We start from the raw sequence: 21,422 nt of genomic DNA, 5'->3' as shown, positions 1-21,422 counted from the left end.
CGATGCCCGCCTTTTACCCCAAAGTCCATGAACCTAGAGAAACCCACCACCACCCACAGGGTATCTGGAAGTAGGCTTCAAAGTAACTTGTATCGTGAAAATCTAAGGTATTGTGCAATACTGTCTATGAACTAGGCCATTTCTTTCCTTACATGTTTACGGTTTCAAAAGAAATTGTTGGTGACTTCTTTTACCCTGTAAACCCCTGCCCTCCCAGAGGCAGGGGATGTGTTTTTTTATTTTATTTTTATTCTTCTTTTTTTAAGACCATACTTCATTCAGATTTCTTTTGCTTTTTTTAAAATTTTTATTTATTTATTTATGGCTGTGTTGGGTCTTCGTTTCTGTGCGAGGGCTTTCTCTAGTTGCAGCAAGTGGGGGCCACTCCTCATCGCGGTGCTCGGGCCTCTCATTATCGCGGCCTCTCTTGTTGCAGAGCACAGGCTCCAGACGCGCAGGCTCAGTAATTGTGGCTCACGGGGCTAGCTGCTCCGCGGCATGTGGGATCTTCCCAGACCAGGGCTCGAACCCATGTCCCCTGCATTGGCAGGTAGATTCTCAACCACTGCACCACCAGGGAAGCCCAGGGGAGGTGTTTTTCCAGCTGGCCTTGTCTCTGCAGACCTGTTTCACCCTCTATGGACATAAGAGCAAATGTCAGGCATCTCTCAGGACCCAGCTCTGCTTTTGGATGAGATTTTTCAAAGGTAAGAAATATTCATTCTTATGACTAGGACATTTTAGGGACCCCTGTCTACTTCCCAAGGTTATTGTGAGAATTTAAGTAGAGTGTATGAAAAGCACTTAGCACGCTGTCTATCAGATAGTAAATACTCAATAACGGAGCTATTCTAATTATTATGAATGGAGCTTTTATTTGAATATGGGTACGGCTGATAATTTCAGAATTTTGTCAGCTGTGAAACCCTTTATTGATTAAACATTTTTGCCCTAGTTTAGTGAAGACAGATACACATGACATGACTATACATATAAATGTAGTATGTTTTAGTAAAGAAAGATTTCTACGAGGTAAGAGAGACGGTAACAGGACATGGATGGATATTAGAGAACACAAGAAGTCATGTATCAAAGTCAGCCGTCTCTGGGACAAAGTGAGAGAGTGGCATGGACATATATACACTGCCATGTGTAAAATAGCTAGCTAGTGGGAAGCAGCCGCATAGCACAGGGAGATCACCTCGGTGCTTTGTGACCACCTAGAGGGGTGGGATAGGGAGGGTGGGAGGGAGACGCAAGAGGGAAGAGATATGGGGATATATGTATATGTATAACATTCACTTTGTTATACAGCAGAAACTAACACACCATTGTAAAGCAATTATACTCCAATAAAGATGTAAAAAAAAAACAACAACAAAGTCAGCATCTCCAAATTAACTAGGAGGCTTCAGGGCAGAGGTTGGTTAAAGAGTTTATTATGCCATTGAATAGGAGGTCACCAGCTCAAAAAGTGTGAAAGGACTCTTCAGAGAAGGTCCCCAAGATTCTGGATTCAACATTAAAGATGTGAAGAGAGGTCATTCAGTATTGCCTGAGAATCCTGATCATCAATTGTAAATCATATTTTTTTATACATGTGCACGTGTATACACACATACATCTCATTACTGTGAACTCCGGTTTCTACATCCTATACATTCTTTTGAACATATTATACTCCTACTAAAGTCCCACCAACATTGATGATTACAGTTCAGACTGGCTCTGGTTGGCATCACCACTCGCCCCTCTGCCTGTGAGATCTGAATCCAGTCCCCATGCTTCCGTGGTCGTCACAGTCACTTCTGTAAAGTGAGCCAGAGTGCTTGACTCTCTCTCTCCTTGGTTTTTCCAACTCAAGCTTCCCTATTGTGTCACTGCCTTGAGCTATTTAGAAACTGATCTGATATTGTACCTATTAATCTTAACCTACAGTGGGACATTATTCACGAGATTACAAGACTGTTCTTCTAACAACTCGGGGGAATTATCTTATTTCCTATACACTTCTGGAAATTAACTGCAACCTTCTTAAAAAGTCTCATTCTTTTGCTGTCAGCATTTTTTATGTGTCTTCTGAGGCCATTATACACACACTGCCTTTCAACACAATTCATCCCAAGTAATTCCCTCTGGGAAGAATGAAAGGAGCAGACAGAAGTGACAAGATTTTAGCTCTTCATGAGAAGCCGGTGCAACAGCACACACCTACTTCCAGTAACTATTTGGAAACACTGTACCACATAGCATTCACTGATTATATTCATTTAGAGGCTTTTTCAATTACTGCAGATTTTAAGACTTTACTGATTAGTAATGATGAAAAAGTGTTGACATTTAACTAGTCATCATGATACCCTATGGAATCATGTTCAGATAATGTTGCTAAACAAAATAACCTGTGTGCCTAGTATTGATAAAATTTAACATTTTCTAATTTGGAAAAACTTAAGGATAAAAAAAAAATCCCCCTCTCCCCACACAGAAAATGGTTTGATGTAGCATCCACTCTGAGCCCAATCCAGAATGAACACATTTCAATACCGTCCTATTTGCCTCAGATTGTTGTTCCGGGGTTGTGCTTCCCTGTCTTGAACATCAATTCCTGGATGAGCCTTTCAAATAGTACCTTCCCTATCACTTACTGAATGTTGGTTATACCATTTACTTTTAAAAAAGAATTTGTTGACTTCAGACTATAAAATTAAGACACAATTGCTTTAAAAAAAACCTTCAGTTGATATTCAATCTGATGTCACGCTGATTAACCTTAAACTGTCGAGCCTCGGATGTGGACCTATTGAGTGAGTTTAGCAAACCTTGCTGGGTACCTAACGTGCTGGGAACTGGGGTGGGGTCTCAGGACCCACAAGCCCTGGCCCCTGTCATCTTGTAGACCAGTCTGTCCAATAGAAACCAACGCCAGACACATACGCATGTTAGAGTGAGGCCGGCAGTCAGTAATAAAATATATCTGGAAAAAAAGTGCCACAATTGATAAAGTTAGAGGACCAGCAGGTAACCAGAGTGAGCGCAGGAAGAAGAGTATGTCAAAGACAACCTCAGAGCCAGGAGGTACCCGAGAAAAGGACACATGCTCTGTATTGGATTTACTTCTGATCTAAAATCCTTTATTTATTTCAACTTCTAGAAAGAGAATGGGGAAGGAATACAGAGACCAAAAAAAAAAAAAAAAAGAATAAAGACATTAGCGCACGAGAAGAGAGGGATACATTTTTGGGTTGACCTTTTCAATATCCTTTATTTCATTTCACAATGTGAAGTGTGTGTCTGTCACATGCCAAATTAGACCAACATACCAAAAACCTGAACCAAGAATGCTATTAGTTCCAGTATAAGGCAGAGCCAGTTATGGACATACATATGGACAAAGTATTCGAGGTAGTTTACAATAAAAGGCACAGGGGGCTTCCCTGGTGGCGCAGTGGTTGAGAGTCCGCCTGCCGATGCAGGGGACACGGGTTCGTGCCCCGGTGCGGGAAGATCCCACATGCCGCGGAGCAGCTGGGCCCGTGAGCCATGGCCACTGAGCCTGCGTGTCCGGAGCCTGTGCTCCGCAACGGGAGAGGCCACAGCAGTGAGAGGCCCGCGTACCGCAAACAAACAAACAAACAAACAAATAACTGCAGACAATAAAAGGCACAGGTACACCAGACTTGTATGTAGTTTAGCTACCAATTTAATACTGGGATTCCTGGGCAGGAGGGTGGCTGCCATCCTCGTGGCTCTGAATTTTCAGAGCACTAGTCATAACAGCGGCTCACGTCGAGCGCTTAGAACGTGACAGGCGCACTTTATCACCCAGGAACTTCATTCATCATTAATTATTCTTTAATCCTCACAACCGCCCTATGAGGTAGGGACCATGCTCATCATTGCCATTTTATAAGTAAGGAAACGGGGGCACAGAGACTAGGCAGCGGACCAAGGTCGCCCAGCTGGTGAGCAGCTGGAGGGTTCAGACCCCAGTGGCCTGGCTCCGGAGTCCATGCTCTTACGCCGGCCTCTCCACTCACAACCCCCACCCCCACTCCTCCCCAAATCTCCCCAAACAAAAAGCATTAAAAGACAGAATGGATGCTAAAGAGCTACACAAAGCCACTCTCTGAAGAGACACGAAGTGTGTACCTGACAGTGTTGGGTGCTGTGACCCCCCCGAGGTGCCAGCATCCTCAAGATCCCCGAGGTCAGAGCAGCAACTGCTTTTACTCTTCCTGGTTCCAGGTGAGTTTCCCCTCGGAAGAACACGCCAGCAATGGATGGCGTCACCAACAGCTGTCATGCGTGTAGGTCCTCAGAGCATCATCGTGCTCTGCGAAAACCTGAACGAGGGGTGTGGCAGGGTGGCCGTGTCCGGTAGTATCACCTACTTCCTAAGATGTCTTTGGCTTCGCTGGATTCTTCACCATCTCTCCTTGGAGCCTAAGTAGGCTCCTTTGGAAAGAGCTGTGTCAGCTCAGCCCTCGCAGGTGCTCCGTGATCTTTCGTGAGGTGAATGTGCAATGCTGGCTGCAGCTGTAGAAAATCTGGGGAACAACAATCACACCCCCGAAATCTTTAAGTGACAGTAACTGTGCTCCTAGCTCTTGAGATCGCCTTTCAGCTAGAAGGTCAAACGGTAACCAGCACCACCAAGAATAAAATCAAATCAGCCAAGCAGGCACAGGACAAAGCCCCGTATTTTTCAGACACCTTCCAGGGTTCCAGCATGTTCTCCGTCAGCTCCCCACACCCCATAGACAGCAGCTCGACAGGGAAATGCTCCTTTACTTCTAGTTCTCTTCAGCGGGTCCTCAGTTTTAAACTGCTCTTCCTTCTAAGTTGGGTTCTTTCTTTCTTCATCCTGGTTTCCGTTCTACAGCAAGCAATGATCTCCAAATGCGCTTGCTGGTATTTCCCATGCTGGGCAGTGATAAGACACTGGGATGGGGTGGGGAGTGGGAAAACCACAACTTTCTCTGCCACCTTCCCTGAGACGAACTTCCAAAGACCTCGTAAAAGATGGGTGCAAGAGAGAGAAAAGAATGAACACAGTCGTGAACAAATGAAAACGGGCTAATTGTCCTGTGATGCAGATGGAAAGTAACTCCAGGATGCATGAACACAACATAAATATGATCCTGAATGACCCAAAACTGTTTAGTGATAAATCTTCCTATGTGCATCAGAAAATAATTATTTATTCACACATTATACAGTAAGTAAAGCTGAAATAAGTTAGGAAGAATTATAAGAATCTCTCACTCATGAACTTTATGTAAGAATGTATTTTTCTTGGCTGCCCTGTGCAGCATGCGGGATCTTAGTTCCCTGACCAGGGATTGAACCCGGGCCCCCTGTAGTGGAAGCACAGAGTCGTAACCACTGAACCGCCAGGGAAGTCCCTGTAAGAATGCATTTTTACAACTATTATCCCATTTGACTCTTACTAAACTCTGTGAGGTAAATAAGTATTCTCTTCATTTTATAGATAAAGGAGGGCTCGAACAGGGAAGGTGATTTTTCTAAGATTATAAACATGTAGTGATAAAGCACAGATTATGGTACAGTTTGCGATTTCCCTTAGTAAGGAGCCTTAGGTGGGATAATTTCAAACAGTACGCTCCTTTGTGCCACTGTAAGGAAAGCCCTCTGAACCTGCTGTTACACCTCACCTTTCCCAACGTGGGAAGGATGCTGTGCTACCAACCTGAAGGACAGGCACCTCCTTGGCTCTCAGGACCAACGTGGAGTCAGTTTGGAGAGACCATGAGACTTTCCCATGAAAATATGGAGAATCTTTCCTTTTGTGACCTCTGGATTATTTGATCTAGATTTAAAAGAAAACCTGTAATCTTTAAATAACTATGATCATAGTTACGATCACCCACCTTTAAAGGTACTTAAGTAGCTTCAAGTACTGTTACATCTTCATCAAGCAGAAAAGAATGGGAGTACGTTTTTCTGCCTCAAGTATTAGTTATGTGACTTCGTATTATTTTATTCAAACTCTGAGCCTCAGTTTCCTCATCTGTAAAACTGGGGGCAGGAGGAACCTTCCAAGAACAAGACTTATTTAGCACCGGCTACATTCCATGCACAACATATCGTGCTTCAGATGCACTGACTTACTGAGTCCTCAGCAACTCTTGGAGGTAAACACGATTAGTATCGCTGTTTTACAGATGAAAAAATTGGGTCACAGACACTTTAAACTTTAACTCGCCCAAGGTCAGATATCAAGTGGTAAAACCAGGACCCAAAACCTGGCAGTCCGCCTACAGACCTGTTACTCTCAAAGGCCAACAGATCCCCACTACACGGGATCTATTGTGAGGATTAGAGACCATGCCTGTGGGTAAGCACAGTGCCCAACGCATAGTAAGCATGCAACAAGTCTTGGCAACTATAAAAGCAAAATGAGTTTTTAAAACAATATATAGTACTCTATCGCTACAGTTGTCGATAAAACATACCTACGTATCACATATATATGAAGGAACTGTAACCAAATATATCCTTTACCATCCCATATATCACCGAATAACTTCTGAGATTTATATTTTCCTTTTTGTTGAAATAAGGAAACACCAATAAGCCCAAGAATATAAGTCAGAATTTATTCTGAACATACCATAAGGAGACAAGACTCAGTAAATATGCTCTCCTGCTGGACACACAGGGAACATCAATAGCATCTTCTTCCACTTTTTTTTCAGATGTAAAGATTTATAAAAATAAAATTGTAGAACATGTCTTTCTTACACATTCACATATAAGATCATCAATTGTCACTAATTTGGATGAATGACTGACCTGTCTCGTCCCCATCAGTAAACATTTATTGAGAGTTTGCAGCCCATATCAGATTTTCTCCCACACAGAAGGTACTGAGCTTTCTATTTAGAGTGGCCTTCTGAAAAACAGCCTTTTTTTGTTTTGTGTTCCTTTCCTTTGCTCAGGATAAAAACCAGGAATCTGTCTCTTTGGCCTCAGGCATGAATGAGGTAAAAAATGACCCCCCAGTTGGTAGAAGTAATGGATTTACTTTATCATCCACAAATTGGAAAAGGTGTCAATGAAATCTTAGGGATAATGTCAAATCATAACTACTCTAAACTGACATAAATTAGTGACTGCAAACATGGCACTCCAAAATATCTGAATGAAAAGTTTTGGATTCTGTCAATGCAGATTTTACCTGTATAACATCAAATACCTGAATATTTCCAATTATCAGTTTGGCCAAGTACCGATTTTCAGTCTAATGCTTAGGTGTTAGGTTAAGTTAGTGTGTTTATAATGCCAGTTACACTAAATGGTAACATAATATTCCAAGTTAGCCAATCTTTAATCTAAAAATATGTGTAATTCATAATAAAAACACGCCCCTACCCAAAAAAGAAAACCTACTTATAAGCAAAGAGGACATCTGGAATAGGGGCCAAGGAAACCTCTTCCTCATCTGACACTTCAAGAACAAATATGATTAGGGTTACAGTTTAATTTTACTATATAAATTTGCAATTGTACACACGAAATCCTATGATAGACATTTCTCTTATCTTCTCAAATGGGAGTCTGATATATATCTGGTAGTTACTTTGTGCCTATACTCGGTGGGCAAATTTTATATATTATTTCTTTGCTTTAATGGTCAATTTATTCAGATCATTTTATTGACATGGACCTATTCAGTGAACGTTAAGTATAAACCACATAATATTACTAAGGAAACGATAAAGTTTACATAATCTGGATATAAAGGAGAACTGTACCACTCTAAATGAAAAAAAAAATCACACGGAAATGATACATATGAAAGAAATCACTGGTATTTGTGATGTAAGGATTAGTCAGATTCACACTTGACTCACCAACCTGGCTAATTTTAGGCATCTGACATGTTTCAGTGAGGTAGCCTAATTATTACAGAATTGTTAAGTAATTAATATTTGCCATACATCTTATAAAGTATACGGATGAGTTAAGCAAATATACTGCTTCACTATTTTGAAGATTTTAATGTATTAAAAAAACCTTGCCCAATACTTAAGAAAAATTATGATAGTTTTATATATTCAGAACACAAGGCCAGCCATGAAGCCTATTTTATGGAATAAGAGACTGTTGGTGAATTTTTGGGTCACAAAATAGCACAGACATTAGAGACAGTGAAAGATTTTATTTTTTCTTTTACTTTCATCCAAACATACCCTTCTGCGAAAAACATAAAAGCATGCACATTGATTGCATTCTTTTAAAAGATGAATGAAATACCAACTAAGCTGTAAATCAACAGTAACACAAACAAAAGCTTAAATGATATTATGTGAAAAGATTTACAGGTATACAGGGCTCTTAATTTCATAAAATAATTCAAGTTCATATCAATACATGTTAAAAAGAAGCTTCTAATTTTCCAAATATTTTGATACAAAAAATTTTTAAACAAATACTTTATAGACCTTTTGTGAGAAGAATAAAAGGATAGTTACAAGAAACATGCTGTTCAAGTGACCTTATGCAGTTCACTTGGCCTTCTTCAAATCCGTTATAATCAACATGATTCCAATGGTATTGCTTCTTAAAATTTAAATTGAGAACACATCCATGACATTCAAAGTAAGTTACACAACTTACATTTATTGTGATCTAATTAGAAAGAGTTTCTAAGTTTAGGACTGTTAAAAAGAGTATTTAACGAAGACATGGGATTGATCTAAATTGCACTTTACAGGGTAAGAGAAAATCGCAATTTGGCATGAGAACAAAAGTTTTACCTGCACCATTCATAACGAGGCCAGCTGTATCCTGTGGGAATGTGTGTATCGATACATACACACACTAACATACACAAGCCAATTCATACCACCCAACTCTTCAGAGGGGTTACTTGAAATGGCTTACTCTGATTCTGGAAAATCAGACCAAATTTCCCTTAATTTTTGTTTCCATTTTGTTTATCATGATTTAAATGGTGATAAAAATCCATTACTCGGAAGCAGAATTGGTATCTTAAATGACCAGCAGGCAATCAAGCTTGAATTGTAACATTAAAAATAGAGCAGATCACACTTTAAAAAAGGTCCTCTTCTAGGGGATTTATTGTTCCATGACTGAAAATTGTGTGATTCGGTTCCTGAAACAAAGCTCTTCTTTTCAGGTGATACAGATGAATTGTGTGGCCCCATTAACACCAATGAGAATGAAACAAATTCACTCCGTCCTGATGGATTAAGTCTGGACTTCACTGGCTTGAGGAAGGTGATTTCTTGACATAAGACGAATGCAAAATGCCTTTGCTGTGGCTGGTGGGCTGCTCACGAGAGCTTAAATGGCTCAACTCCGCATCAGGACCAACGCTGGCTGGCAACACAGCGCTTTCCCGTGAGCCCCGGTGCCAGCCCCGAGCAGCACCCCTGCCGGTGATCCAAAGGAAAAGAACTCGAATACAGTGGAAACCGACCATGACGACATAAAAAAAAAATGATTTGGGGATTAAATAGTTTGCTAAACCCAAGAGTAACAGGCAAAAGGCACATGCTAATAAACCTAGTCAGGTGTTTGAGAGCTCCCACCATCTCAAATATCTATGGACTCGGGTCCAACAAAGGTTCACACTGATTATTTTGATATAAAAAATAACAGGAAATCTTAAGGTTTTCAAGTACTTATGGCACAAATGTCATGAAGTGCTAGGAGCTTAGCTTAAATCTTCAAAAAGCTGAGCAATTTAAAGTTCTGCTACAATGAATCAGGATCACAATTTTAACTTAAACTTAATTCTTGTATTTTTATACATTATTCTTTCGTATAGAGTACAGGGTGTGCAAATGAAGCTGTTTCAGTAAATATCAGAGATGCTAATCACTTTGCCAATATAAAGTGAAATCAGCTAACAACACAATACAATAAAAGTCCTCCCTAACCAGAGCTCCCCTCACCAGCATGCCTCAGCCTCTCCTCGTGTCCTTCTCCATACTTAACTACAATTTCTTTCATTGACTTGGAGAAATTAAACACAAGGCAAAATATTACACAGCTGCAAGATACTAAATATTTCAGTGATAAGAGTTTGGACCAGTCAAGTCGTAAAAAATTGAAGATAACAAATACAGTGAAATATACTGCAAATTAATGTTCATGAATGCAGCTATCGGAATTACAAAACAGTAACAAAATATATAATCCTAACAGTCTTCTGAAGTTGACATTAGTTCATAGGAAATGCCAACTATAACATAAACTCTGTTTATCTTTTCCCTTTCCAGCAGCTTCTGGACTCAAGTTGTAAAACCATGTATGTTTGCCCAAGACCAACTGCATATTGGCTTTAGTCAGAAATTCTATTTCATCCAACATTCAATCAACAGGGCTTTATTTACACTTCTTATTAAATTCAGGAACAATCGGATGTCATGTGCAGCCGCCAGTAATAAACAACGTAGCACATCCCACTGCCTGGAGACAACTACACGTTTAGGCTTTAATACTAACCCACAAGCAGCCAATTAAGGTTCCATAAATCCACGTTTTTACATAGAGTTTCCTTCCAGCCTCGGTCATAAGCATCCCAGCAGTCACACCACTTAAGATCAAGAATGAGGGTAAAGTCTTCTTGAGACTTAGTTTAGAATTAACACTTTCTCCGGGAAATTTGTTTCTTCTTTCTGGATCCAGTGAATCATAGAATTCTATAAGCAATCTATGGCCAGAATGAAAAAAAAAAGCGTTAACTTTCAGGTTTAGCCATTTCAATATTTTAATTCAACAAATATTTATTGGCTGCCTATTATATGCTGGAGAAATTATAGGTCCTTATAGGAAACACCCAGAGAGTTGGTTTAATTGGAGTTTCTAGACATTAAAAATATCTTTAATATGCTCTTTGATTAATGTATATGAATTATATGTAATATGTAAAAACAGATGGTTTCGGGCTTCCCTGGTGGCGCAGTGGTTGGAATCTGCCTGCTAATGCAGGGGACAGGGGTTCGAGCCCTGGTCTGGGAGGATCCCACATGCTGCGGAGCAACTGGACCCGTGAGCCACAATTACTGAGCCTGCGCGTCTGGAGCCTGTGCTCCGCAACAAGAGAGGCCGCGACAGTGAGAGGCCCGCGCACCGCGATGAAGAGTGGCCCCCGCTCGCCACAACTAGAGAAAGCCCTCGCACAGAAACGAAGACCCAACACAGCAAAAATAAAAATAAATAAATTAAAAGAAGGCTCAACATAAAAAAAAAAAAAAGATGGTTTCAAGTAATTTTATGGGGATGTTTTTGTTTTTTAAACTTTAGATCTTTAAAACTTCACAGGGACCTGACACGCATGTGGGCTTTTTCTCTGCCTCCCCCAATCTTCACCCCTCCAGACACTCCTCCTCGCAGCTCCTGTTGTACCAGAAGCCAGAGAAAAGATCAGCAGCTCTTATAAATGGAGAGTTCCCCCCAATGCTCCTATTCACAGGGAATTACAAAAGCAGGTAAAAGAAGGAAAAATAGCATAGTTAATGCAGTTTCCTTATTTTAAAAATGTAAAGTTATAATAGCAGAATATACTCAACATAAAAATCTGAAACACAAAGTACAAAAAGGGAAAGTCTTTCTATTGCCTTACAACTCACATTCTCTAGGGAAAATCACTGTTTGAAAACGTCCAGACTCATTCTAAATATACATATAAACACCTATAACACAAAATACACAGGATATTAATCATATTGTTCAGGGTTTTTTTCTGATAACAGATTTTCATGTCAAAACACATAAATCTTACTTTTAAAATTTCTTCCATATCCAAAGTGGGTGGCACTGAATAATTGGTTTAACACATTGTCATGCACAATTGAGAGTCAATGAAATACAGAAATTTGTTTATAAACTTCATATAGTTTCATTTTCAACATAGTACATTTTTTTTTTTTTTTTTGCGGTACGCGGGCCTCTCACTGTTGTGGCCTCTCCCATTGTGGAGCACAGGCTCCGGACGCGCAGGCTCAGCGGCCATGGCTCATGGGCCCAGCTGCTCCGCGGCATGTGGGATCCTCCCGGACCGGGGCACGAACCCGTGTCCCCTGCATTGGCAGGCGGACTCTCAACCACTGCACCACCAGGGAAGCCCCACAGTACATTTTTAATAGCTTTCACTTGTTAAAGTTAATCTAGGAGGGTTAATTAGGAAATATTTTACTGCCGTACAACAAGGAGAGGAGAAACAATGGCAGTCACCTGAGAAGAAGCATTTTAGGAGACTAAAACACAGGTAAAATTTCTGAACATAAACAGAATTTTGGAAGTATTTTTTTCTTGCGGCTACATTGGGTCTTTGTAGCTGCGTGCGGGCTTTCTCTAGTTGCAGCGAGCGGGGGCTACTCTTCGTTGCGGTGCATGGGCTTCTCATTGCGGTGGCTTCTCGTTGGGGAGCACGGGCTCTAGGTGTGTGGGCTTCAGTAGTTGTGGCTCATGGGCTCAGTAGTTGTGGCTTGCGGGATCTAGAGCACGGGCTCAGCAGTTGTGGCTCGTGGGCTCTAGAGCTCAGGCTCAGTAGTTGTGGTGCACGGGCTTAGATGCTCTGCGGCATGTGGGATCTTCTCAGAACAGGGCTCGAACCCGAGTCCCCTGCATTAGCAGGCGGATTCTTAACCACTGCGCCACCAGGGAAGCCCTGGAAGTATTTTCTAAAGCCTTTAAAAAACCATACTTTTCAATGTGGTCTTTATAAATTTAAATGGTGCATCCCATAGCTCACAGATCCATTTTTTTCAGAAAGAGGAAAAAAAGTATAGATGTTTAAAACACATCTTTCAAAAAACAAAAAGGATAAAATTTCCACTGAAAACAAAATGAATAGTAAATAAATAATATATCCTGAAATTTTCATCCACAGAAATTCAATTTCTAAGTATTATATCTGAACCTAAAGAACCCAGTTTTTATCTTCCTGAAAAGAGAAGAAAATTCTAAAATTTCTACCTTTAGAAATCTGTGTACATCACAGGGAGACTAACAGGCTCACCCTCATCTGACCTCGAGCTCCGCCTTCCCCAGAGGCATCCAGAGGCCCCGCCTGGAACTTAACTCACAGCAACCCTCAGCCAGGGGCCATCACTGCACTAGCTCCCAAGTCATGGTATTGGTGGGAGAAACACAACCCCAGAAACGGTTTAGGCCCCCAAATACTAATAGCAAAAGGACAACAAATACACCGGGGTCAGTTCCACATACACGTGAGACACCGTCCTCCACCCCACAGCCTGATTCTCTACACACCGCCAGCCTGACGGCCTGCCCTCAGCACGCACACACTCCCCTGGACCCGGGAGGGCGGGCCTGGGGTATCTCAACAGTGCAAAGCTTTCTGTGTGTCTCTCTCTTCTTTAAAAAATTTTATATCTTTATACACAAATTATTGAAATGCGGTAAATAACAAAGGACAGCCCCCATAACAAGATCTTTCACAGTGACTTATAACAGTCAAGTTTAAAACATGGACAGAGGAGGCATGGAATGAGATCTGACTTGAGTTGATAAAAGGCATTCTTAAGATAATAAATCTGTTTACACGTTCCTCTCACGCTGTTTACTGTAGTGACTGTGTTGAGCCACCGTTTCTGAAGGGCTAGAACTGTCGTTACTCACTTATCTTTTATTTCAAAACGTTCATGAAGCCATCTTTTCATGTATACTTGTTCTTCTGGGACATCTTTTTTGTCTATACGATCGATGTGAATATGAATTTTTGGACATTCTTTGCAGAGAAATTCTAACAAGAAACAAAAATATTTCATTTTTATTATTTTAGAATTCGCAGTTACATAAAACGATGAAAATGAACTTTAAAAAAGTTTAAAAACAATGAAGAACAGATTCTTTCTTTAGCCAAAAAAAAAAAAAAAAAAAAAGAAGAAGAAGAAAACAAAGATCATAAACTGGTGGTTTTGGGTTTCAAGTTGAAGTAGTATAATTTCCAAGTCTTCCACAGTTACCTAGGTCATGAGTTAAATCAACCAAATGTGACTTTCCATACAACCACCTTTAATAGATTCGACAGGCAGCCCAGGGTCAGGAGGCTGGCCTCCACCAGAAGCACGGACCCACCCTCCGAAGGGATCCCCAGATGCCAACCACCATCAGACCCACCAACCCCGGGCCACCAGCCTCCGGGGCCAAGCCTAGTGCTGGTCGCATGTCCCTGCTGCTCCCACTGGGCGGTGGGCCCCACAGGACAGGGATGGGTGTCGCTGGCAGCACTGGGCACACAGGGGCACTTAACCCCTCCGTCCTAGTGCTGGGCCGGCCCGGCCCTCCCTCCACGACTGCACAGTCCCCCCACTCCTCTGTGACTTGCCAGTGGTTTCTACTCACTGGCACTCCTTGCTTTCCCGATCCTTGCTGTATTTTAACGTATTCTACTTGGTTTGGGAACCAAATTTCTTTCCATGGAATAGCTATGAGCCCTTCAATAACTACAGCTCCCAAAACATGCTAATTTGAAAAAAGCAGATGGTCCTTTTTTCAGCCCACGTGGCACAAGGGATAAGGTCAGGATTTATTCCAAGATAAGACAGAACTCTGAGTCCGAAATACCCTTTTCTGCAGGTGGCTTTCTGTGGAGACACGAGCATAGGAACATACTTAACTTCCTGGAGAATGAGGAAACATTGCTACGAGATTTAAGAGAAGACTATGTTCCCTGGGTGGGTACGCAAGTAGGAGGCCGAGAGCTTTTATCTCAAGCCGATATGTGTCCAAAGATGTGTTCTGAGAAGTGGGGACTAGTGTGCTGCAGAATCTGAGGAAGACTTGAACCCTTAAGCAGGTTCCGCCCCTGGACCACACACACCTCTTCCTGCTAAGGGCTCGCTACAGCTGCTCTAGTAACACGCTGCACTTAGGTCATCAAAACTTCTCCCATTTTTTCTACACTTTTAGGAGTGAATGGGCTTTGATGATAAATGGGCAAAAACACTGCCACGGGGAAGATTTTACTTTTTCAATATTTTTCTCTTAATTTTCCTCAAGCTCCATTTCCCTTTAAATCAAAGACCGGCTTAAGAAGTGCTTTCAGGAGCAGAACTGGGCCCGGGCCAAGAGCACAGCCAGTGAGCCAGCGGCCCGGGTTCTGAGCCCTCCCCAGCCCTGAGCGCACCTGTCAGCCTCTCTGTGCCTGTTTCCACGTCCGTGCGAGGGAGGTGACAGCCGCCCCTGACTGGGAGGGTGTCATGAGCTACGTCATCATGAAGGGAAGCAAGACGCAGCCGACCGTGGAAAGCCACCTCCTCTGATTCCCCTTTGCAACGTGGGGGTGCTGGGAGCACGTGGACGGGACCCCACACACGCATGCGCTGCAGGTGACTGACCGGAATCTGTTGGCTGCACGTGACTTCTCACCTCACCCTCCTATTTCTATTTCTGATACATAAAAACGCAGATGCCGGGCCTCCCTGGTGGCGCAGTGGTTGGGAGTCCGCCTGCCGATGCAGGGGACACGGGTTCGTGCCCCGATCCCGGAGGATCCCACATGCCGCGGAGCGGCTGGGCCCGCGAGCCATGGCCGCGGAGCCTGTGTGTCTGGAGCCTGTGCTCCGCAACGGGAGAGGCCACAGCAGTGAGAGGCCCGCGTACAGCAAAAATAAATAAATAAATAAATAAATAAATAAATAAATAAAAACGCAGATGCCGACACCACTTTCCTACCTTCACTTAATCACCTAGGCCTGCCCCTCAACACTTCTGTTCATTAAGTGGTCATCCAACTGACACTGCGTTTATCCCTGATATCCCAAGTCCCGTGCACAGACGTACAGAGTCCACAAAGAAACGAAACCGACTGCACTTCCAGTGTCAGGAACGAATGCTTGTGAACTCAAGTGCTTGGGACGTGTCAGCAAGGCCTCTAGTAAGATGCTGGCGTGAGAAAAGGGCCCTGAAGTTCGCATGGGTGCTTTTCGGTTTTCCCACCTGAAATGTACACGGTACTGTGGTATTTACACCACGATTTCGTGCACGTCACTTCATGGGACCTTCGCGCACCTCTCTAGGCAAGGGCTGTTGTCTCCTCGTGGGGATGAACGAACCAAGGCCCAGCGTCGTCAGTAGTGGAAACAGGTTGGCCCAGCCCCTGTGGTCAGGCATCCAGATACAGGCCATCCAAGCACCAGATCAACTCTCAGCGCATCCAGGCGGTTCTCCCACCAAAGATAAGAAATGAGTAACAAATGCTTTCCTCAACAGTCAATAAAGCTTCTGTGTCTATATTAGTAAAAACCCTTTTAGTTGGGGCATATTTCATAGGGCATGAGCAAAAATTATCCATAATATTTAGGGAATGTAGGGAAAAGTACTCAAATTAAGGTGTAATTGTTTTCTAACTATAGCTTTTCCAGCAGGTCCCTGGAGTATATTGATACACTAGGGCCAAACAGAAAGTCTTCCAAGTATCCACACATGCCTCAAGGTCTAGTCTCTGGAGACCGAGTCCCAAGTGCTCGGTGCCTGGGGAGCCTGGTGAGAAAGGCAGAGCACAGGCAGCGGGGCCCAGGATGTCTGCGGGCTGAGCCGTGCGCCTCTGCACGCTAGGCCCTCGGGTGGTGCCCATACTGCTTACTGTCCGCCTTACAACCTGTCCCCTTCCCTCTGAAAACAAAAACAGAAACACAATATGACCTAAATCCAACAAAAACTGGATAGATACATTGTTGTATATTCACACCAATGAACACTATGTAGCCTTATAAAAAAATGACATAAGTGTATGTACTGACATGTAAAGATGTTCATGACACACTATTAAGGGGAAGAAAAAAGCAGGATATGAAGATATATATACATATATAAAATCTCATTTAAAAGATACATAAAGGCACATACACACGCCAACATACAGACATTATAGAAAAGTAGACTTTGAGGGAAACATCTGAACTGTTATCTGGGGCTGCATCTGGACAGGTGAGTTTGTAGAGTTTTTTCCCTTCTTCAGAGTTACCTGTAATTTTCCCTCCGAATATGTTTTCTTTTTGTATAAGAAAATATTAAGACAAAAAAGTTACCTAGAACCATATAAAACGCTTAAACAGAATATCAGTTGTTGTCCTTTAGCTCACAATTTCTTCTGGTATACCACCCATTTTAAAAACAGGATTTATAAATCAATTACAGTCAAACTGCCCTGACTCACCTCTGCCCAATGGACGCTGTCCACGAAAGTGCTCAGACTCTGCTGAAAAGACCAGATGAACCACAAGAGGACGCCCAGACGGCTCTGAGCCACACCCACATTCTAATGAAACAGACCGTGAAATGGGAAGAACTCCGTTCACTACCTGCCGTCGCCTTCTCTGACACGAGGCCTCACGAGACCCACGCCACTGGACGCTGGCCACCGTGAGAACCCCCGCAGGGTCACCAGCACGCAGCTTCACCCCCACTGCAGCGAGCCCGTTAGCAGTCTGCAGTGCAGCTGAGGCCACCCAGGTAACTCTGATGGAACCACGATCCTCCTATAGGGCTTTGAGGAACACTGGTCTACGTTATATCTATGAACAATCTAGCAACTTAATGGAAAAAAATTTTTAATTGGGCTATAAAATATGAATATTAAATCACAGCCCACTGTGTATGGAGATAACATTTAATACTTCCTAAACTCAGCCACAAGGTACTTACAATATTCCAAGTTATGGAATTTTATACTTAACCCGACTTACATCATAATTTAAAGTGAATCTTAATTTATACGACACTAAGTAGAGCAGCATATCAATTTATGTAATAATGAGAGTTTTTCAAGCTACAGGTCTCAACTCACAATAAAAATCAACACACAACAGATGTCATCTCTTACGTGCACAGGTATATTTGTAGAATAATGTCTCAGCAGTGGGAATGTAAATGCTTTTGTAAATTTGATAGACATTGTCTGGACCACTTCTACAGAGGTTGTACTGTACTGCACTCCTATCAGCAAAGTATGAAAGTCTCTGCGATACTTTAATCTCACCTACAGGGCCTGTCATCTAACCTGTTAATGGGGATTTTTGCCAGTCTGATAGTAAAAAAATGGTATCTCACTATACGTTTTATTTTTTATTTATTTTTTTTTTTTTGCGGTATGCGGGCCTCTCACTGTTGTGGCCTCCCCCGTTGCGGAGCACAGGCTCCGGACACGCAGGCTCCGGACGCGCAGGCTCAGCGGCCATGGCTCACGGGCCCAGCCGCTCCGCGGCATATGGGATCCTCCCAGACCGGGGCACGAACCCGTATCCCCTGCATCGGCAGGCGGACTCTCAACCACTTGCGCCACCAGGGAGGCCCCTCACTATACGTTTTAATTTGAATGTTTCTTACTATGAATGAGGTTAAACAATTTTTTCCTGTGAACTGTCTGTTCTTGCCCTTGAGTTACTACTGATCATATCAATTTATAGGAACTCTTTGTACATTAAGGAAATCAGCCTTTTTCTCTGCGACCCTCCGCTTGTCTTTTGGTTTTACTCTGCTGTAGTCTTCCTTGCGGATATATTTACTCTTAATGGACTGAACTGACCCATTTTGTTTTCCACGTGGCTTCTGAGTGTGACAGCTAGGAAAGCCAGGCTTTTCAAAGACAGAGACGCTCCGTCACGTATACACAAAGCTCCATCGGCTACGGTGCAGAACAAGTGGAGCAACGAGAGGGGGCGCTGGGTCTGGAGCCCGGGAGACGCAGCCCAAAATGGTTTGCCTCCAAAGGCTCTTCTGATCTACCGGGGAGGGGGCAGAGTGGCCACATGCCAAGTGCTCTAACCGTACGTGCACCTTGTGCCACGGGAGCGGGAGGCAAGAGGAAGCCTCGTGAGCGAGCGAGCAGAGGGGTGAGGGAGGCCCTCACGGGGACAAGGCTGCAGACCCGGATGAGAGCGACGGAGGGGAAGGTGGCCTGGCGCACACACGGCCCTCGGTCAGGACCCACGTGGAGGTGCAGGAGGGTTTCTGTGACAGCGAGGAAAGCGGTCCCACCCAGCGAGCAGCACAGAGTAGGAGGAAACGATGTGAAGGAGGGGCTTAGGGGCCAGGATGCTGAGTCCCGGGACGCCAGCACTGATCCCGTGGGCGCGGCCCAGCCCACGAGTTCCTAGGACTGGACGGTGACATGATAAAGCAGCATTTTTAAAAGGTTATTATGGGAATTAGACCTGGTGTTCATAAACAATAAAAATGTGTTTAATCTTACTTTTTGAACAACGTTTGATAAACGGATGGCAATACTGCTGAATAACTAAATGCACTGTCCTCAAATGCAGAACTGGGCGAATGACTCCTTCCATGGTTAAAAAAGAAAAGAAAGTATTATATGTTGCCTTTTCTGTAAGAGGGTCGGACAGTAAATTTGTACACACGATACACAAGAAAGGAAGAAAAGTGGTTACCCCTGCGGAGGGGAAGGGGGGAGACCAGGTGGATGGGGACAGGGTGGAAACATGCCGTTTCACTGTATACTTTATACACGTTTGATTTTTAAACTGTATGATGTATAACATATGCCAAAGAATTACACTTAAAATAAAATGTAAAAAGCATGAGCTTCCTACTTTACTCGGAGTTGAAGGCGGTCACGAGAGCGGTCGGTCGGTCTTGCTTTAGGTGCAGCTGCCCCAGGTCTGACCTCCTCCCGCCACCATCAAAATCTGCCACCTTTTAGTCCCTTCCTGCCTCAGCCCTCGGTCCTCTCTCCCAACCTCTGGGAGCTACCCTCTGTGCCCCTGAACACGTGCTGAACAGCCGCCTTCAAGAGCTGCTACGGAGAGAAGCACCCTGACAAGCAAGCTGGCCCCATGGCCGGAAGCTGCCAAGGCGAAGCAGGAGGCCCCCAGCAACTGACACCTTGAGGAGGGGACGGCAGCTCCACGCGCCTCCTGTGCCCACCCCACGTTCAAACGTCGACAGCAATCTCGAGTGTCTGTGGGTATGTCTAACTAAAACATTCTGCTCGCTTAAGATTCTCGTTTTGTCTGGTTATTCTGACGTAAACAATAGCTCAAAGGTCCCTAATACCTAGCACATGGATGAAAAAAAGAAAAAGTCACATAACTGTCAGTGATACTAGATTTCTCCAATATTATATGAAAAAGACATACAAAGATGGACACTGAGCATCAGTGCACACCTCAGTGTTGCTGGGTTAGCACTCTCCTGCCTGACTCCTTCCTTAGATTTATGTAACTTTTCCATTTCTTTGTGTAAACCTTGGGAGGAAAGAGGCTGAGTTAATGATACTGGGCAAGTTCTAGGACTCACAGGACAGCCCAGAAGTACCAAACTTAGCAGCACTAATGAAATGTCCACTGTTACAGATTAGTAAAAAATATGCGAGAAAGACAAGTACATATCCTTGGAAACCATATCAATGTAGTATAGTAGAATACACCTACCTTTTAAAAAAAATAAACTCTACCTGGGTAAACATATATGACTCACTCAAAACCACTTACCAGCCATGGACGGCGCTCCCTTCCGCTGCCCTTTATCATCCACAGTCCCCTCGAAAGCCACTGTAACGTCATAAATCGCATCTAAGTAATTCTTCATAGAATCAAAGGCAACATGAGTTGCCTTTATTCTTGGAGTCAGCACATGTTTTAATACTGGAAGGCCTAGAAAAGAAGTTGATTCAGTGTGGCCATAAATTAGTTCCAAAACACCTTGGAAATAGAATATAACATCTCAAATGTTTTTAAGTTTCCACTAATAGACCAGTATATACTTTTGGTTACATCTCATACCTATAGGACATTAAGGAAGTTTAGACAGCACTCTCACATGACTTTCTCAATTTAAATCAACATTCATTTACTACACATTTATTAAACATCTACATGTATAAGACCCGGTGGGAAGCTGTTGGAAAACCTGCCCTCAAGAAGCTTATGGCCTCTCAGAAACCCTTTGATCTGGAAAACTCTGACAAGAGTAAACATGTGATCTTCATTTCTGGCAACAGAATGAAGGTGGTAGCACCTTGCCCATGGTCCCTCAAGATTCAGGAACAATTCCCTAATTCCTGACTCCAAGTCCCTGATTCTTTCAGTTCTATTTCTGCTCAAATAGAGATGCGGTGGGATTACCTAAATGACCCCCCACTGTGCACAATATGTGAACTAAGAGCTGATGTGGTCTATGTAACATGAAACACTGGCCTGATACTTTTAGGGGAACCAAAGAATCTAGTTCCTCTGTAAACTTTTAAAAAAATCTGAACTCTAATTCACATACCATAAAATTCACCATTGTAAAGTATACAATTCAATGGTTTTTAGTTTATTCAAAGAGCTATACAAGCCTCACCACTATCGAATCCCAGACCACTTCACCACTGCAGACACCTTTCACCCACGGCACACCCCCAACCCCACTACCACAAATCTACTTTCAGTCTC

The 21,422-nt window shown here is 43.0% G+C and overlaps 1 protein-coding gene across 2 annotated transcripts in view; it reads right to left on the bottom strand.

Moving 5' to 3' along the window:
• Window positions 1–8,190: 8,190 nt before the first annotated feature.
• AGPAT5 (1-acylglycerol-3-phosphate O-acyltransferase 5) overlaps window positions 8,191–21,422 on the bottom strand; it is a 65,445-nt gene continuing 52,213 nt past the window's right edge. For both annotated transcript variants that reach the window (XM_060086135.1, XM_060086137.1), the window contains 3 exons: window positions 20,478–20,639; window positions 13,645–13,768; window positions 8,191–10,711 (listed from right to left, as the gene is read on the bottom strand). In XM_060086135.1, coding sequence (XP_059942118.1) covers window positions 10,486–10,711; window positions 13,645–13,768; window positions 20,478–20,639 — 512 coding nt within the window. In that variant the 3' untranslated portion in view covers window positions 8,191–10,485. The remainder of the gene's footprint in view (window positions 10,712–13,644; window positions 13,769–20,477; window positions 20,640–21,422) is intronic.

Source organism: Mesoplodon densirostris, chromosome 20 (assembly GCF_025265405.1).
Source record: "Mesoplodon densirostris isolate mMesDen1 chromosome 20, mMesDen1 primary haplotype, whole genome shotgun sequence".
Classification (NCBI taxonomy): Eukaryota; Metazoa; Chordata; class Mammalia; order Artiodactyla; family Ziphiidae; genus Mesoplodon; species Mesoplodon densirostris.
Note: the sequence above shows the minus strand (reverse complement) of the source record. Positions and strands in the feature narration are given on the sequence as shown.